This window comes from Heterodontus francisci, chromosome 31, assembly GCF_036365525.1.
Source record: "Heterodontus francisci isolate sHetFra1 chromosome 31, sHetFra1.hap1, whole genome shotgun sequence".
In the NCBI taxonomy this organism is placed as follows: domain Eukaryota; kingdom Metazoa; phylum Chordata; class Chondrichthyes; order Heterodontiformes; family Heterodontidae; genus Heterodontus; species Heterodontus francisci.
The window spans coordinates 12,159,801-12,186,898 of NC_090401.1; the positions used below are offsets into that span (position 1 = coordinate 12,159,801).

Below are 27,098 nucleotides of genomic sequence, written 5' to 3' on the forward strand. Positions count from 1 at the left end.
GCGGCTCATATGGCCAAGCCATCTCAATCGCCGCTGGCTCAGTAGGGTGTATAAGCTAAAATAGCTGCCTAAGCCTTCAATATATGGCCAACAGGAAGGACATGCTCATTAGGAGCTTGGATTGCGTCATCCTCCATATTGGAATAGGTAAAAAAAAAGGCATCCAGAACCCACACCTGATACAGGTGTTTGGCTCTTTAAATATACAAAGGCCTGCTTTCATTTCCCTATTTACCCTCATAACATATGCTGCACCTCAAAGTTATTTGTTTGATGTGACTTTCTGCGTAATGTTTCTCGAGAATAGGATAAGGAGTTGTTTAAATACAAGGCTTCCTTTTTCATCATTTCTTCTCCACCCCCTCACCAGGAGCTCTCCCTCCATCTCCCACTCTGTCCCCATACAAACTCCTTGCCATCTATCTCCCACTGTCTCTCTTTTTCTGTCACTTTCCCCCTCTCTCTCTTTCTCACATTTTCTGTCTTTGCCTGTCTCTTTCTCAATCTCTGTTTCCCTCTATGTCTCTGTGGATCTCTGCTTGCTCTGTCTGTTTCTCAGTCTCCCACTGTCTCTCGCTCTCTGCCATTATCCCCTCTCTGCACCCCCCATCCCCCATAAACTCTCTCTCAGTTTCCCTCTTTGTCTTGCTCTCTCTATCTGGCTCTCCCACTTCTTTCTCTCTCTCCCCTTCTCGCCAATCCTCTTATGTCCCAGTATAGGAACAGCTTCAAACGTACACTCCACATGTTTACCTACAATCTCTGAATGTTAAGGTTGAGATCCCTACCCTCAACTGATCCTCACTATAAGTTAAGGTTTCTGTGTGGCTAACAAAATAGTTTGCTAACTTCTTTGCCAGTTAGAACTTGCTTGCTGATCTCTGGTTTAAATCCACCGTTTATTCTGAATCATTTAATCTAACTCTGAATGCTGACCGAAAACTTACCCCAAGATGCTGTCACCTCAGTGCACAGAACACTCAAGGTCAGGAATGCTGCAGCACAGAAACTGACAGAGAAAGCCAGACCCATCACATATGATCTTCCTTTAATTCCTCAGCCTTCTACAGCACTCCCACAGAACTAGTGACAAGAGTGCCATTTTATTCATTCTATGTATATGGGCGTCATTAGCAATGCCGGTATGTATTGTCCATCCCGGGGTCCCAAGAGAAGGTGGTGGTGAGCCACCATCTTGAACCGCCGCAGACCATGTGGTGAAGGTACTCCCACAGTGCTGTTAGATGTTCTGTCCCATTCTCACCCCATGTTTAGATGGTCTGTACCATTCTCACCCCACGCTTAGATGGTCTGTCCCATTCCCACCCCATATTTAAATGGTCAGCACCATTACTACCCCATGTTTAAATGGTCTGTCTCATTGAAAGTTTCACATGTCACTCCACTTTTTAAGAAGGGTGAAAGGGTGAACCAAGGAAGTTACAGACCAGTTAGCCTGACATCTGTGGTGGGCAAGTTGCTGGAGTCTATAATCAAGGATAGGGTGACTGAACACTTAGAAAAATTTCAGTTAATCAGGGATAGCCAGCATGGATTCATGACGGGAAGGTCATGCCTGACAAATCTCATTGAATTTTTTGAAGAGGTGGCTAAGGTAGTGGACAGGGGAATGTCTATGGATGTTATTTATATGGACCTCCAGAAGGCATTTGATAAAGTCCCACATAAGAGACTGTTAACTAAGGTAGAAGCCCATGGAGTTGAGGGAAAATTATTGACATGGTTAGGAGGTTGGTTGAGTGGTAGGCGACAGAGAGTGGGGATAATGGGTAAGTACTCCAATTGGCAGGATGTGACTAGTGGTGTCCTGCAGGGATCTGTGTTGGGGCCTCAATTATTCACATTATTCATTAACGACTTGGATGATGGCCATAGTAAGCCATATATCCAAATTTGTTGATGATACAAAGTTAGGTGGCATTGTAGACAGTCTAGATGATAGCATAAAATTGCAAAGAGATACTGTGGGAGATGGATTTCAATGTGGGCAAGTGTAAGATTATCCATTTTGGACCATAAAAGGATAGAGCAGGGTACTGTCTAAATGGGAAGAGGTTAAGTACAGTGGATGTCCAAAGAGACTTGGGGGTTCAGGTGCATAGATCTTTAAAATGCCACGAGCAATCAAAAAGGCTAATGGAATGCTAGCCTTTATATCTAGAGGAATGGAGTATAAACACACAGAGGTTATGCTGCAGCTGTACAAAACCCTGGTTAGACCCCACTTGGAGTACTGTGAGCAGTTCTGGGCACCACACCTTAGGAAGGATATATTGGCCTTGGAGGGAGTGCAACGTAGGTTTACAAGAATGATACCTGGATTACAGGGGTTAAGTTACGAGGAGAGATTACACAAATTAGGCCTGTTTTTGCTAGAATTTAGAAGGTTAAGGGGTGATCTGATCGAAGTCTTCAAGATATTAACAGGAAAAGACAGGCTAGATAAAGATAAACTATTTCCACTGGTTGGAGATTCTAAAACTAGGGGGCATAGTCTAAAAATTAGGGCCAGACCATTCAGGAGAGATGTTAGGAAGCACTTCTTCACGCAAATGGTGGTAGAGGTTTGGAACTCTCTCCCACAAACAGCAGTTGAAGCTGGAACAGTTGTTAATTTTAAATCTGAGATAGATAGATTTTTGGGAAGCAAAGATATTAAGGGATATGGGCCAAAGGCAGGTATATGGAGTTAGGCTGCGGATCAGCCATGATCTCATTGAATGGCAGGACAGGCTCGAGGGGCTGAATGGCCTACTCCTGTTCCTATCTTCCTATGTTCCTATGAATTGGTAGGAAGAGTTTCCAGTGGTTTAAGAACTGGCTACATTCTTCATTTACAGTAAATGGTTATTAACGGTTGAGGATCTGCTTGGAGACTGGTTACCAGTGAAACTCCACAGGATGGATGTTAGGGACATTGATTTTTATTATCTCCATTAATGGTCTGAGTGTTGTGGGAGGCCCTGATCCCTTTCACTGGTCAGTGACCCCTGATCCCAATCACTAGCCAGTGACCCCTGATCCCAATCACTGGCCAGTGACCCCTGATCCCAATCACTGGTCAGTGACCCCTGATCCCAATCACTGGTCAGTGACCCCCGATTCCAATCACTGGTCAGTGACCCCCGATTCCAATCACTGGTCAGTGACCCCCGATTCCAATCACTGGTCAGTGACCCTGATCCCAATCACTGGTCAGTGACCCTGATCCCAATCACTGGTCAGTGACCCCTGATTCCAATCACTGGTCAGTGACCCCTGATCACATTCATTGGTCACTAGATCTGAACCCATTCACCGGTCAGTGACCCTTGGTCCAAGTTACTGACCCTTGTTCAAGATCGCTGATAACTAACTCCTGGTCTGATCACTGAACTGCTGCTCCCCAGACTCTGACCCCTGCTCCCAAGACACTGATCCCTGATCGCTGGACACCGATGGTGTTCCCCAGACAATGACCCTTGCTCCCTGATCACTGACCTCTGCTCTCTGGACACTGACCCCTGCTCCCCAGACACTGACCCCTACTCCTAAGACATCCTGAGGGAACTGGAGAGCAGAAAGGTGGTGCCCAATCTCATTTCAGAATATAAATCCTTACCTCTGTGTGCTGCCAGCACCCCTCCACTGGATAGCTGAGCTCGGATGGACACCAACAGGATGCTGATCCAAACAGTCCACATTCTGCACCACTATCTGTCAACAATGATTAATCATTACCTGGGAAGAGTAGCAGGGTGAAGAGAAAGACATGTTACTGGGAGCCTCAAATCAAACAACATGGAAACAGGCCACTTGGCCTATCATGCCTGTGACAATTAATCCCATTCCCCTACTCTTTCCCCATAGCCCCGTAAACTTTTCCTTTTCGAGAATTTATCCAATTCTCTTCTGAAAGTTATTATTAAATCTGGTTCCACTGCCATTTCAGGCAGTGCATTGCAGATCCCAGCAACTCACTGCGTAAAACAAGTTCTCCTCTCCTTTCTGGTTCTATTGCTGATGGCCTTAAACCTGTCCCCAGCTACCGACTCTTCTGCAAGCTGTTATAGACAGGTGGCAAATGGCATGGCTGGTTTCCACTGGTCACCTCCTAACTGACCACAGGTCATGTTTTTGTTTCAAGTGGTGTTTCAGTCCCTGTGTTTTTTGATCCAAATAAACAGAGAGTGACAGGTTTTCTCGTGAGTTTAAACAGAAGATTAAATATTTATTGAAGAAATGTTCGCAATACCAACCATGCTCACATTTACTCACTCAAAAAAAGAGGCTTTAATAGTTCAAGATGTGAAAGACTGCAATTTTCAGGAAAACCTGTGGGATCCTCTTAGAAGGTAAGTATTAAAGTTGCAGGCCTTTTTTGCTGGTTACCTTGCTCTTGCTGGGTTGCTAAAGTCTCCAGGCAGTTAATACTTCAGTTCAAAGACGGTGCCGGTATTTCTGAGTTCAATTTCTCACAGGCCAATCAGCGTAAGCAGCATGCGATAGACAGAGCTAAGTGATCCCATAACCAACGGATCAGAACCAAGCTCTGCAGTCCTTCCACATCCATTCATGAATGGTGGTGGACAATTAAACAACTAACTGGAGGAGGAGGCTCCACAAATATCCCCATCCTCAATGATGGGGAAAACCAGCACATCAATACAAAAGAAAGGCTGAAGCACTTGCAACAATCTTCAGCCAGAAGTGCCGAGTCGATGATCCATCTCGGCCTCCTCCTGAAGTCCCCAGCATCAAAGATGCCAGACTTCAGCCAATTCAATTCACTCCGCGTGATATCAAGAAACGACTGAAGGCACTGGATACTGCAAAGGCTATGGACCCTGACAATATTCCGGCAGTAGTACTGAAGACCTGTGTTCCTGAACTTGCCCCGAGCCAAGCTGTTCCAGTACAGCGACAACACTGGCATCTACCCGGCAATGTGGAAAATTGCCCAGGTATGTCCTTTACACAAAAAGCAGGACAGGTCCAACCCAACTAATTACCGCCCCACCAGTCTACTCTCAATCATCAGTAAAGTGATGGAGGTTGTCGTCGACAGTGCTATCAAGCAGCACTTGCTTCGCAATAACCTGCTCAGTGATGCTCAGTTTGAGTTCTGCTAGGGCCTCTCAGTTCCTGACCTGATTACAGCCTTGGTTCAACCATGGACAAAAGAGCTGAACTCAAGAGATGAGGTGAGAGTGACTGCCCTTGACATCAAGGCAGCATTTGACCAAGTGTGGCATCAAGGAGCCCTAGCAAAACTGAGGTCAATGGGAATCAGAGGGAAAATTCTCAGCTGGTTGGACAATACCTTGCGCATAGGAAGACGGTTGTGGTTGTTGGAGGTCAAGCATCTGAGCTCCAGGACATCACTGCAGGAGTTCCTCAGGATTATGTCCTAGACCCAACCATCTTCAGCTGCTTCATCAATGACCTTCCTTCAATCATAAGGTCAGAAGTGGGGATGTTCGCTGATGATTGCACAATGTTCAGCACCATTCGTGACTCCTCAGATACTGAAACAGTCCGTGTAGAAATGCAGCAAGACCTGGACAATATCCAGGCTTGGGCTAATAATGCCACACAAATGCCAGGCAATGACCATCTCCAACAAGACAGAATCTAACCACCAGTAATTAGTTAAAAGGCTAAAAATTATATGTTATGTTGATTAAATACACAGACTAACTTTTTAAATAAATGAAACAGGGTTCTATCAGGATGGCCGTGCAGGTGTCAAATGTCGACTTTTTCTGCTTCATCTTACTCTCTCTCTCGTCATCCAGGGAGCTCTGGCTTTGATTGGTCTCCCTTTCCCCATCATGGGAATGCCCGTCGACTATACCTGAACCATCTCCTTTTAAAGGCGGCCCCAGTGTTCCCTTAAAGTTTTGCCTGCAAATCTTTCATTCCAATTTACTCGGGACAGGTCTGTTCTCAACCCATTGAAATTGGCCTTCCTCCAATTAAGTATTTTAACTATAGATTGCTTCTTGTAATTTTACATAACTAATCTAAACCTTATACTATTATGACTGTTCCCTGAATGTTCCCCTACTGACATTTGATCCACCTGACCCACCTCATTCCCGATCCAGCAATGCCTCCTTCCTCACTGGTTCAGAAAAATACCACCAAGAATATCCTGCAGGTTTCATCACATAACCTCATGCCTCCAACTGCTCCGCCCAATCAGTCTTTTTCCATCTCTATTTTTATCACTACTAATAACAAACTCTAAATGAAAATATTCAACAAAAATGAGAGGATTAGGCCCCTGACGTCGGGGGTCATGGTGGGGGGGGGGTCTGGAAAATTCTGCTGGGAAAGGCCCGCCACGGCCTCGAGGCTGGGAAGGCCCCGCTCCATTTTACCAGTGGTGACGAGGCCTCGGGGCAGCCCCCTTGCTGTGTAGTGCAAAAACCTTAATTTAAATATGTTAATAAAGTTTAATGAATGAATAATTATTTACCTTGCAGCAACGGCCGTCTCACGCCAATATTCCGGCTGGTGGCCTGATGTCCCGTGCCTTTGGATCTCCATTCGGAAATCTGAGGCGTAATGCTGGTGGGGAAGGGGAGGAGTGTAAGTTTCAGGGTGCGCGGAGAACCCTTACTATTGGCTGAGGTGATGGTGGGAAGGGGTTGAACGGCAAAGGTGATGAAGTTCGAGGGGGAAAGTTCAGCTTGGGAAGAAACGTTTTATTTGTCGGGAGAGGGCCATAAATAAATTATGTGGTCATCGGGGGTATGGGAGAGGGGCTCCGATTTTTATCATCACTAATAACAAACTCTAAATGAAAATATTCAACAAAAATGAGAGGAAACACACACATCCATTCCTCTTTAAAAATTGTGATGACTCATAAGGGCGTGAAGTCCTTTAAAAATGGCGTTGGCGCCTGTGTGGTGGCACCAGATGCCGTTGCCGGGGACAGTGCACCCACTCCCAATGACATGGAGGGGGCGGGCGGTCCAGCCCCGCCCCTCCATGTTAACGAGCCTCCGCGATTTCAGCAGCGAGCTATAAAAATTCAGCCCACTTTCTTTAATGCCATATGAATTTTCTCCCTCGAGTTTGCTCACAGCAGTGTCCAGGAAATCAAACTTTAATTCCTGGAGACTCCAGAACAATCCTAGAGGGTTGGCAATCCTGCACCCTCAGCAGATATTGGCCACTCCAGGCAGTAAGTGAGCTTGGCATCCTAGCCAAGCCTGATCATGTGGTCATCCAATACCCATGCACACATATACACTTTCCAGCAGGACTGTCCCGATAACAATTTGGAGAAAAGGCCCAAGATGGCCTGTCCCCCAACACAGCCAGAGAAAATTAGTTAGTTCAGCACAGGGCAGGGGAGGCAGCTGTGATTTTCTAGGCTGTGTGGTTCAGTAGCACAGATCACAGCTAAGCCTAATCCTGTTCCCTTTCACACTTTCCATCACTGTGTCATCAGATAGTGATGCAGAGCGAGAGCTGCAGTTAATTCTACCTCTCCTTGGGACAGGAGGGTAACAAGACCCACCTAGGAGAGAGTTAGTATTGTAACATTGTAAAACCTGTCCCCCTGACTATTAGAGCAGAATCAGTCACAGAGACTGATGGAAAAAACCCCATGGCACTTTTCAAAGGTGATCAGGGGAGTTCTCCCCAGTGTCCTGGAGAATATTTATCCCTCAACGAAAATCACTGAAACTATTATCTAATTGCTGTTCGTGGGAGCTTGCTATGCACAAAATGGCTGCCACGTTTCAAACATTATAACTGTGACTACACTTCAAAATGCTACTTCATTGGCTATAATGTGCTTTGGGATTTCCTGAGGGCATGAAATATTTGTATAAGTGCAAGTCTTTCTTTCTCTTTGACATTTTGAATTCAGGTTCAAAATGATCTGCAAATACAAAGCTAGTATCAGTAAAACTGTTGGACTATCATATAAACCCAGTTGGTTCTTTCGGCAAGGAAACTGCTATCCTTACCCAGCCTATATGTGACTCCAGTCCCACACCAATGTGATTGACTCATAACTCTCTTCTCAACTGACCTGAAAAGTTTTATCATAACTAGGACTGTGGAATAAGTGTCGACCTGTCAGTGCTGCCCATATCCCGAGAATGAAGTGAAACAAAGCATTTTGTTGCATTGTTTGAGGAGAAATGCACCGTAAAGTAAGAAAGCAGAATAAAGTATTGCCCAGGGCATTGAGTCTAACCCCCACCCTGACTGAGAATAGCTAACTCAGCCCAGATATCAGTCTCAGTCATTATTTCAAATACATCTGACTGTGAGCCAAAGGAATTCTCTCCACACTATCCCAGCATGCATTCACTTCTGTTTTTATTTAATAAAAAATAAACTATTTAGTTTAAGGTTAAAAAAAATGCTTCCCATTGATGTGAGTCACAAAGAGTAAACATTCCAGAGATTGCTAAAGTGAAGAGCCTCAGCCCCAAGCTGAAGCTCACAGCCCCTTTAACATGTTAAGGGTACTGTGCCTAGTTTACGGTTAACCACAGTGACTTGTGGGCAGCTTGGCAAAGCTCTTGGCTTTTACCACAAGAAAGGTGCTTTTTGTTCATAGCAAGCCTTTTGAGAGCAGGCAAAGGACTTCAGACGAACTTGAAGTAAAACACAGAGGAGCCAATCTCTACAGACAGATCAACGCAAAATGATTTGGCAGGCTCTGTTGTTTCCTTTGGCTCTTACAGTCGGCAGTTTGTGCTCAGTCCAAAATCAAATGGGGATTCGGGACGGGGAGGGGATGAGGGACAAGGAGGGGATAAGGGAGGGAATGAGATTGTTAAGTGTATTTCAATTGTGTTCAGTTATATGCAGGTGGAGGGCATTAATTAGAGTTTCACTTGAGCATATCCAAAGAGACACTTAGTGAGATTTTGGTAAGGTTCAGTTAGGAGGTGTATGCTTGTACTGTTTCACTCTGTAAATAAATGCTGAATTGAGTAAAGATTGGCTCCAGTGCTTTACCAGCTGGCTTTCTGGAAAATAATATGGTAATAAAGAATTGTTGCCTGACGGTAATGGTTGGAAACAAAGAAAAAAATTAGAAAGAAGTCTATAATCCTTGTGTCCATTGTGTGAAATAGAAGCAAGCATGTGTAAATTGTTTGGGTATGATAACACTCCAACATTCTGTTCTTGGAATCGGAACCATATGACCAATGGAAGAATGAAGTGGATAAGTGGACATGGGTTACGACCCCACCAAAGAGGAAACAAGGCATGCCCTTGGCATTATTGCTTCGTAACAGAAGTAAAAGAAGAAATAAATTATTTTGTGAGCTGGATGCCTGTCAGTTGATACTGATGAAAGTTTAGATCTTCTGTTAGAATTCTTGGATAAAATTTACAAGAATGATAATCTATTAAATGCCTACAAGGCATGGTCAGAATTTGATAGATTTCAGAAAAAAAGGTGGTTATTCAATGGAGGAATATATCATGAACTTTAACGGATATACAGTATAAAAGATTGAGGAAATTAAATTTAGAGATCCCTAGTTCAGAATCAGCATTTAAATTGCTGGATTGTGCTAGGGTGTCGCATATGGTCAGGCTCCTGGTTCTGACTGGTGTTTGGTTCTAAGAGAGAGACTCCCTGTTGGATCAGATGTCTGTTGCCTTAAGAAAAGTCCTGGGGAATGAGTAATTTCCTGCAAATGGGAAATTCTGCGGTGGCACAAAGAAGAGGACTCAATGATTTCCAGATTTCAAAATGATCCAGATACTAGATACAGGTGTCAGTACGATGGAAGAGTTGCAGACAGGAGGAATGAGAATTAAAGCACCTTTGGCAGATCTAGCTATTTCAGCAGAAGCCAGAATTAGAATTGCAATAATTGGCAAATGAATCCCAGGAATGCCCAAGGAACAGTTAATAGGTGCTTCAGGTATGAATCAAAGTTTCAGTATGCAATGAACTGGCTAAAGCACAGAGGCACGATCCTTGAACTAACACATGACACAAAGAATTCTGAGGCAAATAACGATAATGATGAATCTGAATGAATTGCTTTTGTCACAAGGAGTTTTAGTCCTGTGACGTCAGTTGTAGACTCGTTCAACAGTGCTCTGCTAGATAGTGCTTGCACTTCTACAGTATGTGGAACAGATTGGTTAAAATGTTATATCTAGATTCTTCAGTAGTGAGGATTGACGCAGCATTAAGAAATATTTAAGTACTACTTGCTTTAGGTTTGGTGATGACAACACATTGAAGACACTAAAGTGATTTATAATTCCATGTAAAATAGCTGGAGGAAGCCATTTTATTAGTACTGATGTTGTCTCTATTGAGATAACTTTGCTGTTGAGTAAACCTTTGATGAAAAAGGCACAAATGAAACTCGAAATGAGTCAATTATATTTGGGAAGTCAGTAGATCTGCAGTTTACCCAATCAGGACATTATTGTATCCACTAAACAAAACCTGATTTCTTCAAGTTACTTCGGCAATTTGCTCGTCAAAGATGAAAAATCCTGCTAAAGGATGCAGGTGTGGTTGATGAATGATATACAAGGCTAATAGAAGAGATTCGTGAGAAGTGTGAAATTTGTAAAAAGTATTGGAGAATGCAGCCACGTCCTATTGTATGCCTTCCATTGGCAGGTAGTTCCATGGATCTAAAGGTATGAGACAAAGACAGAAATATTTTCATTCTACATTTTACAGACCTGGCAATCTGATTTAGTCTTTCTACAATAATATATAGTGAGGACAAAAAGGTAATTATAAACAAAATTATGGAGAAATGGATACGACTGGACTTGGGGAACCAGTGATGTTTCTGACTGATAATGGAGGGGAATTTGCCAATAACAAGTTCGGAGATATGTGTGGAAAGATGAACATCCTGATCATGACTCCCACAGCTGAAAGTCCTTTCAGCAATGGATCAATGAAATGCTGCATAAAATCACAGAATCATTACAGCACAGAAGGCCGCCATTCGGCCCATCATGACCGCACTGGCTCTCTGAAAGAATAACTCCCTCAGTTCCATTCCCCTGCCATCTCCCCATAACCCTGCACATTCTTCCTTTTCATATAACTGTCCAATTTCCTTTTGAATGCGTCAATTGAACCTGCCTCCACGACGTTCTCAGGCAGTGCATTCCAGACCTTAACCACTCACTGCATGTAAAAGTTTTTCCTCATGTCACTTTTGCTTCTCTTACCAATTACTTTAACTCTGTTCCCTCTCATTCTCGATCATTTCATGAGTTGGAACAGTTTCTCTCCATCTGCTCTGTCCAGACTCCTCATGATTGTGAATATCTCGATCAAATCACCTCTCAGCCTTCCCTTCTCCAAGAAAAACAGTCCTAACTTCTCCAATCTATCTTCATAATTGAAATTCCTCATCCCTGGAACCATTCTCATGAATCTTTTCTGTACTCTCTCCAATGCCTTCACGTTTTTCCTCAAGTGCGGTGCCCAGAAGTGGATGCAATACTCCAGCTGAGGCCAAACTAGTGTCTCATACAAGTTCAACATAACTTCCTTGCTCTTGTACTCTATACCCCAAAAGACTTGCAGGCGATAGATAAATTGGCCATTGTAAATTGCCCCTAGTGTAGGGAGGTGATAGGGAATATGAGATTACTGTAGGGTTAGTATAAATGGGTGGTTGTTGGTCGCACAGACTCGCTGGGCTGAAGGGCCTGTTTCAGTGCTGTATCTCTAAATAAATAAATAAATAAATAATAATAAATAATAAAGCCCAGAATACTGTATGCTTTATTAACTGCTCTCTCAACCTGTCCTGCCATCTTCAATGACTTATGCACAGATACGCCCAGGTCCCTCTGCTCCTGCACCCCCTTTAGAATTGTACCCTTTATTTTATATGGTCTCTCCATGTTCTTCCTACCAAAATGAAACACTTCACATTTCTCTGCATTGAACTTCATCTGCCACCTGTCTACCCATTCCACCAACTTGTCTATGTCCTTTTGGAGTTCCACACTATCCTCCTCACAGTTCACAATGCTTCCAAGTTTCATATCAGCTGCAAACTTTGAAATTGTGCCCTGTACACTTGGCCATTAATATATATCAGGAAAAGCAAGGGTCCCAACACTGATCCCTTGGGAACTCCACTACAAACCTTCCTTCAACCCGAGAAACATTCATTAACCACTACACCTTGTTTCCTGTCACTCAGCCAATTTTGTATCCATGTTGCTACCGTCCCTTTTATTCCATGAGCTACAAGTTTGCACACAAGTCTGTTGTGTGACACTGTATCAAACATCTTTTGAAAGTTCATGTACACCACATCAACAGCATTGTCCTCATCAACCCTCTCTGTTACCTCCTCAAAAAACTCCAGCAAGTTAGTTAAACATGATTTTCCCTCAGGAAATCCATGCTGGCTTTCCTTAATTAACTCACATTTGCCCATGGGACTATTGATTTTGTCTCTAATTATTTTTGCTAGAAGTTTTCTCACAACCAAAGTTAAACTGACTGGCCTATAGTTGCTGGGCTTATCTTTACACCCTTTTTTGAACAAGAGTGTAACGTTTGCAATTCGCCAGTCCTCTGGACCACCCCGAGTCCAACGAAGACTGAAAAATTATGGCCAGTGCCTCTGTGATTTCCACCCTCACTTCCCTCAGTATCCTTCGATGTAACTCATCCGGCCCTGGTGTTTTATCCACTTTAAGTACAGACAGACAATCTAACACTTCTTCTTTATCAATGTTAAACCCCTCTTGTGTCTTACTTACCTCCTCTTTCAACATTACCAAGGAAGAAGATGCAACCCAGGCAAAGACAGATGCAAAGTATTCATTTAATACCTCAGCTATGCCCTCTGCCTGCATGTGTAAATCCCCTTAATGGTCCCTATTCAGCCCCAATCCTCCTGTTACCACCCTATTACTATTAAAATGTCTACAGAAAACTTTGGGATTTCCTTTAATGCTAGCAGCCAGTCTGTTCTCATGCTCTCTCTTTGCTTCTCTTATTTGCTTTTACACTTCCCCTCTGGACCTTCTATATTCAGCCTGGTTCTCAATAGTATTTTCTATCTTGCATCTGTCATGAGCACGTTTTTTCTTCCTTATCATAATCTCCAACTCTTTTTCCATCCAGGGAGCTCTGGATTTGTTTGCCTTCCTTTTCCCCTTCAAGGGAATATACCTTGACTGTGCCCGAACTATCTCTTCTTTGAAGGTAGCCCATTGTTCAGCTACCAGTTTTCCTGCCAACTTTTGACTCCAATTTATTCGTCCAGCTCCATTCTTACCCCATTGAAGTTGGCTTTCCCCCAGTTAATTATTCTTACCCTGGATTGCTCTTTTACCTTTTCCATAGTCAGCCTAAACCTTATGATACAATGATCACTATCTCCAAAATGCTCTCCTACTGATACTTGATCCACTTGGCCCACCTCAGTCCCAAGAACCAGGTCTAGCAGTGCCTCCAGTGGCATTGGACTAGCAACATACTGTTGCAGAAAATTTTCCTGAACATACTCTCGGAACTCTTGCCCCTCACTGCCCTTTACACTGCTATTATCCCAACCTATATTTGGATAATTAAGTCCCCCATTAGAACTACCCTATAATGTTTGCACCTTTCTGTAATTTCCTTGCACATTTGTTACTCCATGTCCTTCCTACTAGCTGGTGGCCTTTTGACAACACTGAGCAATGTAATCGCATCTTTTTTGTTCTTGATTCTGCCCTTGACCCCTCTGGGACATCCTTTTTCTCCAGCACTGCAATGCTTTCCTTAATCAATACTGCCACCACCACCCACCCCCCCACCCACTTTTTTCCCTTTCCTATCTTTCCTGAACACCTTGAATCCAGGAATATTTAACACCATGTCCTGCTCTTTGTGCCAGGTCTCTGTTATAGCCACATCATATTTCCACATGGCAATCTGCACCTGTACCTCGCCAATAACCACGCTCCGTGCATTCACATACATGCACATTAACCCTCCGACCCCACCTCATAATGTATTATTCCCGACTCTCTTGCTATCTATCTCCTCCAGTATTCCTCTCTAATACTTTCTCCTGGCTCACACACCCCCGACAAGTTACCAGTTTTGCTTCCCTCCAATCTGAGCTCCCTCTTAGGTTCCCATCTCCCTTACAATTTTGTTTAAACACTCCCCAACAGCACTTGCAAATCTCCCTGCCAGGATATTCACCCCAGTTCTGTTAAGATGCAATCCGTCCATCTTGTACAGGTCCCACCCACCAATGCCTCAGAAATATGATGCCCTTCCTCCTACACCAGGTTCTCCAACCACGTGTTCAATCGCTTAATTCTCCTATTCTTATGCTCACTGGCACTTGGGACTGGGAGTACTGCTTTTGAGGTCCAGCTTTTTATCTCCTTCCTAAAATCTGCTTTCAGGACCCCATCCCCATTCTTACCTATGTCATTGATACCAATGTGGACCACGACCTCTGGCTGTTCACCCTCCCCCAGAAGAATGACCTGTAGCTGCTCCATAACATCCTTGAAACTGGCACCAGAGAGGCAATACACCATCCTGGAGTCACGTTTACTGCCGCAGAAATGCCGATCTGTTCCCCTAACTAACGAATCCCCTATCACTATTGCTCTTCCACTCTTCTTCCTCCCCTCCTGTGCAGTTGAGTCACCTGTGGTGCCACAAACTTGGCTCTGACTGCACTCCTCTGAGGAACCATCTCCCTCCAAAATGGAAACCTGATTAGCGAGCGAGATCATCTCAGGGGACTCCTGCACTACCTGCCTGGTTCTCTTAGACTGCCTGGCAGTCACCCATTCCCTATTTGTCTACATATTTCTAGCCTGCGGTGTCACCACCTCCCTTAACATGCTATCCACATAGTCCTCCGCCTTGTGGATGCACAACAGTGACTCCAGCTGCTGCTCGAGTTTCGAAACCCGGAGCGCAAGCTTCTGCAGCCGGTGACACTTCCTGCAGATGTGTCTGTCTAGGACAGTGGTGCATTCAAGTCTTCCCACATACTGCAGGCTCTACATTCCACTCTGCAGAGCTGTCCTGCCATACCTTAACTTTACAGACTATTTATTATAAGTAGAATAGCTTACCAGGCACTCACCAAACAGCTCCTTCCACTGCACCAAAGCAGGAACCAAATACTGGAGGGTTAAAAAAGTATGAAAAAAAGTAGATAAATGGAGCACCGCTGCCCCCTTCACCGAACTCACCACTCACCAAACTCAAATCTCCACATTCAGCTTGCATTCTGCACATCGTTTGCAGGCTGCACACAGATCTCTGTATTTATACCTTTTGAAGCTGAAACTGCAGCAACCAGATTTGACTGGTCAGTTACATAACTAATCAGCTACTCTACAGTAGAGCCTGTTAATCCCTGCCCAAGACTGTAAGAAACTTACTTTACTTTCTTAACCCTGCTTTATTTCCTTAACCCTACTTTATCTAGAGAGTAAATCCCAGGTAAATGCTAACTGCAGACTGAACTTTTATAAAGATAACACATAAAATCCCCACTCACCAAACTCAAATCTCCACACTCAGCTTGCGATCTGCACACCATTTCCATCTTCACAGTTCATGCAAAGAATTTGCTTCAGATGGTTGGAGGGTATATTCCCAATGCTAACTTAAGTTCCTATCTTTAAGTGATCTAAAGAACATGAAACCAGTCATTTTTAGCAATGCTTACATGCTAATCTTCCAGATGGGTATTCGAGTGCAGCTGGTTTCAGCATATTCCTGATCAGTGAAAATGAGAAATGTTGTCCTTTGGGAAGCTAAGAAAATAAAAAGGGTTGTTGAAAGTACTTTAGCTGCTGAAACACTGGCTCCTGTGGAGACAGTGGATATGGGATTCTATTTGTCTATTTTAAATGTGTTTCTATACATGGGTGCAATGAAGATAGTATACCTATTTAATGTCATGTAGCTAATGATTCATCATGGGATAATGTACATTCTGGGAGTACAGATACACAAATCCCCAAAAGTAGCAACGCAGCTTAATAAGGCCATTAAAAAAAAAAGCAAACAAAGCCCTGGGTTTGGTTCCAGAGGGGTAAAATTGAAGGCAAAGAAGTTACGTTTAATTTGTATCAAACTTCTTTAGACCACAATTGGAATATTGTGAACAGTTCTGGTCTCCATGTTATAAAAAGGATATAGAGGTGCGAATGATGATACAAAATACATTCACAAGGATGGTACCAGAATGGGAAGGTTATATCTATCAGGAAAGATTGAACAGGTTTGGGCTCTTTTTGGTAGAATAAAGAAGTCTGTAGAGGACCTGATAGAGGTGTTAAGGATTAAGAATGGGTTTGATATGGTAGACATGGAGAAGTTGTTTCCACTTGTACCGATGATACCAAACTTGGAGGTGTTACAGATAGTGAGGGTGATACCAGTCGACTGCAACAGGATATATATAGGCTAGCAGAATGGGCAGACAAGTGGCAGATGAAGTTTAATACAGAGAAATGTAAGGTGATGCATTTTGGCAAAAGGGAAAGGAAGGGGCAATATAGACTAACTAGCATGGGGCCTGTACTAAAGTGTGTACAGGGACAGAGGGACCCGGGGTTTCAAGTGCATAGATTTTTGAAGGTGGCAGGACATATTGAGCGAGTAGTTAGCAAAGCATATGAGATCTTGGGCTTCATAAATAGAGGTATTGAGTACAAAAGCAGGGAAGTTATGCTGAACCTTAATAACGCTCTGATTAGGCCACAACTAGAGTACTACATCCAGTTCTGCACCACACTTTAGGAAGAATGTGAGGGTCGTTGAGAGGGTGCAGAAGAGATTTACCAGAATGGTTCCAGGATGAAGGATTTTAGCTCCAAAGTTAGGTTGGAGAAGCTGGGGTTGTTCTCCTTGAAGCAAAGGAGATTGTGGGAGGTTTGATGGTGTCCAAAATTATGACAGGTTTGGATAGATTAGACAAAGAAAAGCTGTTCCCATTAGCTGACACACACCATTAGGAGATACAGATTTAAGGTCTTGGGCAAATGATGCAGTGGGGATGTGAGGAAAAACCTTTTTTTGCAGAGAGTGGTAATGACCTGGAACTTGCTGCTTACAAGGGTGGTAGAAGCAGAGTTGATGAATGATTTCAAAAGGAAATTGGATGGGCACTTGAGAAATAAGCTGACGTGGCTGTGGAGGGAATTGGACTGATTGGATTGCTCTACAGAGAGCTGGCATGGACTCGATGGGCTGAATGTCCTCCTTCCATGCCTCTTTGACTCTAGTAGGGTAGACCAGAGCTAAAGGCTATAAAGATGATTGTCACTGCTAAATCTAATACTGATTTCAAGAGAATCGTCTTTACCCAGATAGTGGTTGGAATGTGGAACTCGCTACCACAAGGAGTAGTTGAGGTGAATAGCTTGGTTGCATTTAAAGGGAACCTCGATAAAAACATAAAAGGGAGAAAGAAATGGAAGCTTGTGCTGATAGGGTTGAATGAAATAGGGTTGGAGGAGGCTTGTGTGGAGCATAAACACCAGCATAGGTCAGTTGGGCTGAATGACCTCTTTCTATGCTGTCAGTGCTAGGTAATTTATGCAAAGCAGATGACCTCACACTTCGCAGCTCGGTTCAGGTGCAGTGCGTCCCAGCAGAGCAGCTGCTTCTATTCCAGCACTGGTATCAGTGTCCCAGGAAATGGAAGCCCTCTGGGTCGATTTAACAATCATAGCCCCAGAGGGGAGACTCACTCACCAGGAATGTACACTGGTAAATCACAGGCACTCCTCATAATATCCTGAACCTGAAAATGGTGAGGAGCATGCCGATGATTACATAATACAAATCAGCAATCGTGAAGGCTTGGCGCTCTGGGGCGCACACTGATGAGATGGGCTCTGAAGTGTAAAATAACCAATACAGTAATGTCAGAAATCCATGACAAACCATCAGCATCCAGAGAAGAAAAAGTTGTGTTCACATTTCAAGTGGAGACCCAGTGTTGTGTAAAAGCAAAATACTGCGGATGCTGGAAATCTGAAATAAAAACAAGAAATGCTGGAACCACTCAGCAGGTCTGGCAGCATCTGTGGAAAGAGAAGCAGAGTTAACGTTTCGGGTCAGTGACCCTTCATCGGAACTGACAAATATTAGAAAAGTCACAGGTTCCCCAAACACTCCTTTCAGGTGAAGCAGCGATTTACTTGTACTTCTTTCAATGTAGTATACAGTATTCGCTGGTCACAGTGTGATCTCCTCTACATTGGGGAGACCAAGCGGAGACTGGGTGACCGCTTCGCGGAACATCTCCGCTCAGTCCGCAAGCAGGACCCTGAGCTTCCGGTTGCTTGCCATTTCAACACTCCCCCCTGCTCTCATCTCTGTCCTGGGATTGCTGCAGTGTTCCAGTGAACATCAACGCAAGCTCGAGGAACAGCATCTCGTTTACCGATTAGGCACACTACAGCCTGCCGGACTGAACATTGAGTTCAATAATTTCAGAGCATGACAGTCCCCCAGTTTACTTTCATTTTTAGTTAATTTTTCTTCCCTTTTTTTTTTACATTCTTTACAATCTTTTTTTGCATTTATTTAATTTCATCTTAGTTTGTTCAGTTTGCTTACCCACTGTTTTTTTTCAGGTTTGCACTTGCTGCTGTTCAATATTCAGTGTATTTACACCTAATCTGTACTAATGCTTTGTCTTTCAACACACCATTAACATATTGTTTGCCTTTTCTCCGTGACCTTTTGGTCAGCTATGTGGCCTGGTCCAATCTAGCCCTACTTTGTTATCTCTTGCCCCACCCCCACCTCACTTGCTTATAACCTGTGACTTTTCTAATATTTGTCAGTTCCGATGAAGGGTCACTGACCCGAAACGTTAACTCTGCTTCTCTTTCCACAGATGCTGCCAGACCTGCTGAGTGTTTCCAGCATTTCTTGTTTTTAACCCAGTGTTGTGTATTTAGTTCTGAAATAGGATCTCATCTACAACATTAACCTGTTCCATTCTCCTTTGGATGCTGCATGACCCACTGTGAGTTTCCAACATTTGTATAGGTATTGAGAGGTTATTGGATTGAACAAGCAGCAGTCTTAAACTCAAATCCGACCTTGACAAATTGTGATGTTAATCCAATAAATCCAACTAAAAATGGCTATGAAAACTGCTGAATTGTCATAAGGAGCCCTTCTGAGAAAGGAACCTTCCACCATTCCTGAAACTAGACTTCATGTGACTTCAGTCCACTCTTCATGAAGGAATTTTCTTGATTGCCTGCAGCATTGAATATTGGGTGGGACAAAGTGCTCACCTGTAAAGGGCCTGATACAACAGTGACTACATTTCAAAAGTACTTCATTGGCTGTAAAGTGCTTTGAGATGTTCTGAGGTTGTGAAATAAGCAATTGTTATGACCACAGTGAGACCGTTAATATTAAATCACAAGATATAAATGTGCCAGACCAATTTAAAGAATTACATGATAAGATTTCATGTTTTAACACTTTTATTGTAACAACTAAATTGAAGATCACCATTAACTAAATAATACTTTGTAAGTTGCTAATATTCCAAATTACAAAGAAATGCATTTTCTTGACATTAAAACACTTGAAAACTTCACACCACATTTCTATGTTACACAGTCCTCCCTGAAGCAAACGCTTTGCAGCTGTAAGTCCCAAACTCCTCCCAGTTGCATTGGGTTGGATCTCCAAGACCTTCTCAAAGTCAATGTCCTCTTTGCTCACTTCTTCTGAGCACTTTCGACTGGGACTTCCATGAATAAGGTGACCACTGATAATCCTGTCGGTCTTTTCCTCCTCCACAAACCTCAACTTTCAAATCAGGTTCAAGCTTTCACAGCCTTTCGCCATATCAGTGTTCCGAGAGCAGGTCTCCACTCTCTCTCTTCCTTGAAGCTCCCACCGCTAGTCATTCTTTTCCGGTCTTCCTTACAGCCTGCAGATTTCGCAAAGTCTGCAGAATTTATCCAGAAACAGAAGGTCAATAGTCATTTGTTTTTTTTCAATATGTAGAGCCCACCAGTCTGACCACAGCACTTTTGTTTCTAGGTGTTAGCAATTGCAATTTGCATTTCCTTTTTCAGAGCCACTGGCTCCTTGTTTACAATCTGAGAGTCCGGGAAAGTGAAACCCATTGTCCGTCAGGTGTTATAACCCTGCATTCTCTGCTTTTCAAAAGAGTCTTTGATCTGGGCTCCTTGTTGTCATGTCTTTAAACAGAGTTGGTGTGAGGTCACCTGATATCTCTGACTCCATCTTACAGTACGTTAAAAAACACAGTTTTTAAAACAATAATGCTACAAAGACCAGCGTTCATAACACTATAGAAATGTGAATCCTTTCTGTCTTTAAGTGAAAAGAGAATTGTACAGGTTCCTTAAGAGACCTGTGCTCAGTGTTACGGCCACGTGGTGAGGGGTATGGGTGGTTCCCACTGTTCAACTCCCAACTGACTGCAGGAAGTGTTTTTGTTACTAGAGTTTTAACCTCTTTTGTATTATTTTGTCAAATAAACAGATGTGACAGGTTTTCTTGTAGGTTTAAAACCGAAGATTTAGTATTTATTGAGCAATATTCCTTCCCGAAATGGTCATAACCACACACACACACACACATTCATCCGTGCACACACACTCATTTGTGCACACACACAAACAAGAGATAGAGAGGAAAAGGAGTAAGCGGTTGAAGTGAGGTGGGTTTTCAGGGTTCATGGTAAACATTTTGAATCTTCTCAGGGGTCAATTTCTTTTTTAAGGTTGCAGGCCTGGGTTGTTTGTAGATTTCTTTGGCAGTTGTGTCTTCAATCTGGAGACGGGTAATCACTTGCAGTTCTCTGCTGCACAAGCTGAAGTGTAGAACTCACCTCCTTTGGCTTTTGCTGGATTTCTCCCAACCCTTAGCTGGATAGGCTTTCATGATGTTTGTCCTAGTTCTTTTTCTCTCTCCAGGAAGCTACTTTTTTAAAGTCAAAAATCTCTTACATTTTGCCTCTGTTGGGAGATGTAGACCTCCTACCCCTTCTGTGGTGACCCATATTAGCTCAGGATATGGCTACTTCACACCTTCTTTGTTTCAGAAGAACCCATGCAATTCAAAAATGTCTTGATGGGTTCACGATGGGTGTAATTGACACTTCTTAGCTTGAAATATATTCTTTTGTTCTTACCAAACAATAGGAGAGTTTGAATATACAAGCCCAGGTCTGGTTTCCAGCACACTGTCCACTTTTTAAAGGAAAAGTCAATTTTTATAACTCTTCAGTTTGAGTTCTGTATATGCAATCCCTGCACGTCACGTAAGTATGAAATTAGTCTCACCCAACATTCACTGCACACAAGCACAGACCCAGGAGGATTTATCCTTTAGCACCTTCCAACATGCCTTACCAATTCGTAGCAGCTACTCAATTGTAAAAGCAACCCTCATCAAGACAACTAAGGGTGAGCAATAAATGCTACCACCCACATCCCAAGAACAAATAGAGTTTTATTTGAATTCTACTGCACTCTGGTGCATTGGAAATGTGAGTTCTTGGCACAATTGGCTCTTGTGCTATGAGTCCTGAATATTCCTGTGAGTTTCTCCAACTAAATAAAGACTCTATTAGCTATTTCCTGGTGTCCAAGTACTAATAAACTGCCTTCCACAGCAGATGGTTTCCATTTGCCTCTATTACCACAGCCGTTAATGTTATTTATAACACTGCTTTGGCTCGCATTATGTTTGAGGCACACTGCGCAGAGTCAGGTCTGGCAGACTTTACAGGTGAATGAGCCTGGCAATGCAAGTAGGAAACAAAGCCCCATGTAAGGTTTTTCCCTGAAGTCTGCAGGAGCTAAAGATTAATCTCCCCTTGCTGAGCTAGAATATTGTGTCTCATTCCAGAGACTCAAGCACATAATGGAGGATGACAATTCAATGCAAGACTGAGGGAGTGCTGCACTGCAGGAGGTGCCATCTTTTAGATGAGATGTTAAACCGTGGACCTCCTTTGCACAAATTCTCTGCTAAAAATACTTCATTGGCTATAAAGTGTTCTGGGATAGTCTGAGGTTATGAAAGGTACTTTATAAATGTAAGTTCTTTCTTTTTCCTTGAACTCTACTTGGCAGTGGGGGGGGTGGGGAGGGGGCTGCACCGAGGCCTTGCCGCTGCCGATAATATGCAGTGGGGCCTTCTCGGCGTCTTGGGTTGTGGTGGACCTCTCCCACAAGCATTTTCAAATTCAGACATATCCATCAGGTCTGCTCATTGCACTGACAGTAACCAGTAACTTTCCATAATGCACACAGTCTAAACAGTAATTGATACCCGTCAGTGGAGCAACCCCACGGTTCTGTCAATAGCACAATTAGTTGAAGCTTCACTCTGTAACCCACTGGATTAGAACAGCATAGGAAACCTGCAACAAATACTGACACACTCCCAGGGACATCCAGTAAAATTAGAAACTAGATTAATATTAACACACTTTCAGAGACTCCATCTGCATATTAATACACAGCATGTGCTATGTGGGAACTCCAGGATTCTTCCTGCGTCCTGGATAACCATATGTGCAGGAAGTGTCGTCAGTTACAGCAGCTCAAGCTCCGAGTATCGGAACTTCAGCAACTGCTGGTGTCGCTTTGGAGTGTCTGTGAGGTGGAGAACTTTGTGGATAGCACGTTATAGATGTGGTCACCCCACAGTTTAAGAGTAGGCAGGGAATGAGGGAATGGTTGACCGCCAGTCAAGAAGAAACAGGCAGATACTGCAGAAGACCCCTGAGTGCATCCTACTCTCCAACAGGTATTCAGTTATGAATACTGAGGAAAGTGATGGTTCATCTGGGGAATGCAGCCAGAGCCAAGGACATGGCACCACAGGTGGCTCAGCTGTACAGTGGGGTACAAGGAAGACTGGAAAAGCAATAGTGGTAGGAGATTCAATAGTCAGGGGAACAGACAAGTGTTCTGATTAGATTAGATTAGAGATACAGCACTGAAACAGGCCCTTCGGTCCACCGAGTCTGTGCCGACCATCAACCACCCATTTATACTAATCCTACACTAATCCCATATTCCTACCAAACATCCCCATCTGTCCCTATATTTCCCTACCACCTACCTATACTCGTGACAATTTATAATGGCCAATGTACCTACCAACCTGCAAGTCTTTTGGCTTGTGGGAGGAAACCGGAGCACCCGGAGAAAACCCACGCAGACACAGGGAGAACTTGCAAGCTCCACACAGACAGTACCCAGAATCGAACCCAGGTCCCTGGAGCTGTGAGGCTGCAGTGCTAACCACTGTGCCACCCGCACAGTGTTCTGGTGGCTCCGGATGTGAATCCAGGATGGGGTGTTGCCTCCCTGGTGCCAGGGTCAAGGATTTCACTCAACGGCTACAGAGCAGCCTGAGCGTGGAGGGTGAACAGCCAGCTGGCATGGTCCACATTGGTACCAACGACATTGGTAGGAAGATGCATGTGGTCCTGCTGAACGAATTTAGTGAGCTAGGTAAGAAATTAGCAAGAAGGACCTCAAAAGTAATAATCTCCAGATTATTCCCAGTACCACGCGCAAGTCAGTCTAGAAATAGGAGGATAGTGCAGATGAATGCATGGCCGGAAAGATGGTGCAGGAGGGAGGGCTTAGATTCCTGGGACACTGGACCCAGTTCTGGAGAATGTGGGACCTGTACAGGCCAGACTGGTTGCACCTGAGCAGAGCCGATACCAGCAAATTGCCCTGCAAGGGAATTTGTGTTATTGGGGACGGTGTAAACTAACTTGACAGGGATATGGTAACAGCAGATAATACAAAAGAGGAACAGCAAGATGCACAGAGAATTGGAAGAGACAGATAGCACTAGAGTAAGAAATAGCAAAATATTAGGTGGGGTCAGAGTGAGAATGTTCGACAGTACTAGAGAAGGGAATAATTCCGTATTAGATGGGAGTGGACTGAGAAGGACTACAAGGAATGAAAAGACAGGATTACAGTGCATGTGTGCAAATGCACAAAGTGTCGTGAATAAGGTTGGTGAGCTACGAGCATACAGAGCAGTATGTGAATATGGTGGAGTGGCAATAACAGAAATGAGGCTTTAAAATGGTGAGGCCTGCGTGCTTAATATTCAAGGATGTAAAGTGTTCAGTCGAAGTGTTCAGGCGAGTCGAAGAGACTTAGTAGTTGGCGGGAAAAAAGACAGAGGCGCAAGGGGAGAGCCAACTGTGCAACAGCCCCAACAAACAAATTTCTCTGCAGCACCTGTGGAAGAGCCTGTCACTCCAGAATTGGCCTTTATAGCCACTCCAGGCGCTGCTTCACAAACCACTGACCACCTCCAGGCGCGTATCCATTGTCTCTCGAGATAAGGAGGCCCAAAAGAAAAGTGTTCAGAAAAGATAGAGAAGGGAAAAAGGGATGTGGGATAGCAGTCCTGATTAGGAAAGACTTTACAGCGCTGGAAAGGATGGATGTCCTTGAAGGGACAAGGACAGAATCCATTTGGTTAGAGTTGAGGAGCGAAAAGGGTATGGTCACACTACTGGGGGTATTCTAGAGGCCTCCAAATAGTGAGAGGGGCAAATCTGCAGGGAAATCACCAAGATGTGCAAGAAATATAGAGTGGTGATATTGGGAGACTTTAATTACCCAAATATCAATTGGGCTAACTTTAGAGTAAAGGGTAAGGAGGGAGAGGAATTTATAAAACATGTTCAGGAGAACTTCCTTGATCAGTATGTTCTCAGCCCAACTAGAAAGGAGGCATTGCTGGGACATGAGCTGGGCCAAGCAGACCAAGTGTCTGTGGGGGAGCACTTGGATAAGAGTGATCATCATATCATAAGGGTTTGACTAGGAATGCAGAAAAGCAAGGAACAAAATAAGGTAGAATTTCAACGTGATGAGAAGGGATCTATCCAGAGTAGAATGGAACCAAAAACTGGCAGGAAGAGCTATTTTGGAAGAATGGATTATCTTTAAGGAAGAGATGCTGCAGGTACAGGCTAGGAACATTCCAACAAGGGCGAAAGGTAGGAGAACCAAGAACAGGGCTCCTTGGTTGATGAGGGAGATAGAGATTATGATGAAACAAAAAAAAAAAGAGGGTGCATGACGCATGTCAGGTGAATTCATCAAGTGAAAACCAGGCCATGTACAATAAGTTCTGGCAAAGACAGAATCTGAAAATAGAATGGTAGTCAACATAAAAAGGAACCCAAAGATCTTCTACCAGCATGTAAATAGTAAGCAAGTAGTAAGAGGTGGGATGGGGCCGATTTAGGAAAAAGAGGATAACATATGCTTAGAGGCACAGGGCATAGCTAATATACTGATTAAGTACTATGTATCAGTGTTCACTAAGGAACTGGAATCTGACAAAATACAGGTAGAGCGGAAAGAGTAGAGGCAATGACCAGGGTAAAGATTGAGAGAGGGGAAGTACTAAAAAGATAAGTCACCTGGCCCGGATGGCTTGTACCCCAGGTTGCTAAAGGAAGTGAGGGTGGAGATAGTGGAAGGGTTTGCTATAATCTTCCAATCTTCCCTGGATACAGGGTAGGTGTCAAAGGATTGGACACTGGCAAATGTGATACCCTTATTCAAGAAAGGGAGTAAGGACAGTCCTAGCGACTACAGGCTGGTTAGTTTAACATCAATGGTGGGTAAAGTTTTAGAAACAATAATCAGGGAAAATATCAACAGATACTTAGAGAGGTTTGAGTTAATTAAAGATAGCCAGCATTGATCTGTAAAAGGCAGATCACGCGCGACTAATCTAACTGAAGTTTTTGATGATGTAACAGAAAAGATTGATGAAGGGAATGCGGTGGAAGTTGTTCGTGTGGATTTTAAGAAAGCGTTTGATATGGTACCACATAAAAGGCTGGTTGGCAAAACTGAGGCTCATGGAATAGGAGAGTCAGGCAGCACAGTGGTGCAGTGGTTAGCACCGCAGCCTCACAGCTCCAGCGACTCGGGTTCAATTCCGGGTACTGCCTGTGTGGAGTTTGCAAGTTCTCTCTGTGTCTGCGTGGGTTTTCTCCGGGTGCTCCGGTTTCCTCCCACAGCCAAAAGACTTGCAGGTTGATAGGTAAATTGGCCATTATAAATTGCCCCTAGTATAGGTAGGTGGTAGGGGAATATAGGAACAGGTGGGGATGTGGTAGGAATATGGGATTAGTGTAGGATTAGTATAAATGGGTGGTTGATGGTCAGCACAGACTCGGTGGGCCGAAGGGCCTGTTTCAGTGCTGTATCTCTAAACTAAACTAAACTAAATAATTGGCTTAATGACAGAAAACAGTGAATCATAGTAAATGGTTGCTTTTCAGACTGGTGGATGGTAGACAGTGATGTTCCCCAGGGGTCAGTACTGGGACCACTGCTTTTTTCGCTATATATAAATGACTTGGATCTTGGAATACAGAGTAGAATCTCAAAATTTGTTGATGACACCAAACTTGGAGGAGCAGCAAATAGTGAGAATGCTATGAACCACCTGTAACAGGACATAGATCGGCTAGCAGAATGGGCAGAGAAGTGGCAGATGAATTTAATATTGACAATGTGAGGTGATGCATTTTGGCAGAAGGAATAGGGAGAGGCAATATATACTTAATGGCACAGTGTGTGCAGGGATGGAGGGACCTGGGGGTGTACGTGCACAGATCTTTGAAGGTGGCAGGACATATTGGGCTGGATTCTACGGGCCCCCCCCCTAAGGCTGGTGGGGTGGGGGGGGGGGTCCCATAGAATCACAACGGGTGGGGGAGGTGGAGGGTCCATTGCTGTCCTGCTGCCAAGCAATTTTGCCAGGGGAAGGATAAGCCGCCCATGGCCTTCCTGCCCAGAGGTCAATTGAGGCCCTTAAGTGGCTTATTAACTGTCACTTAAGGGCCTCTTCCCGCCACCGCTGGGATCTAACCAGCAGCGGGGGTGGGGGGGGGGGTGGGGGGGGGCAGGGTGCCTCTGCCACATTGGAAGGACGCCTTGTAAAACAAGGTGCACTCCCTGTGGGCTTGGGGGCGGTGGTCCCTACGCCGTGGGCAATCTGTGGCCCACGGAGGACCCCCGTCAGCAAA

General features: G+C 44.0%; 1 protein-coding gene across 8 annotated transcripts in view; it reads right to left on the reverse strand.

The window, feature by feature from the left end:
• Positions 1-27,098, reverse strand: part of col16a1 (collagen, type XVI, alpha 1) — a 628,911-nt gene that overhangs the window by 565,486 nt on the left and 36,327 nt on the right. For 6 of the 8 annotated variants that reach the window (XM_068011105.1, XM_068011111.1, XM_068011108.1 and 3 more), the window contains exon 2: positions 3,623-3,741. In XM_068011105.1, the coding sequence (XP_067867206.1) occupies positions 3,623-3,704 (82 nt within the window). In that variant the 5' untranslated portion in view covers positions 3,705-3,741. Of the gene's footprint in view, positions 1-3,622; positions 3,742-15,102; positions 15,154-27,098 lie in introns of all 8 variants that reach the window. The other 2 variants (XM_068011106.1, XM_068011107.1) reach the window with 2 other exon arrangements.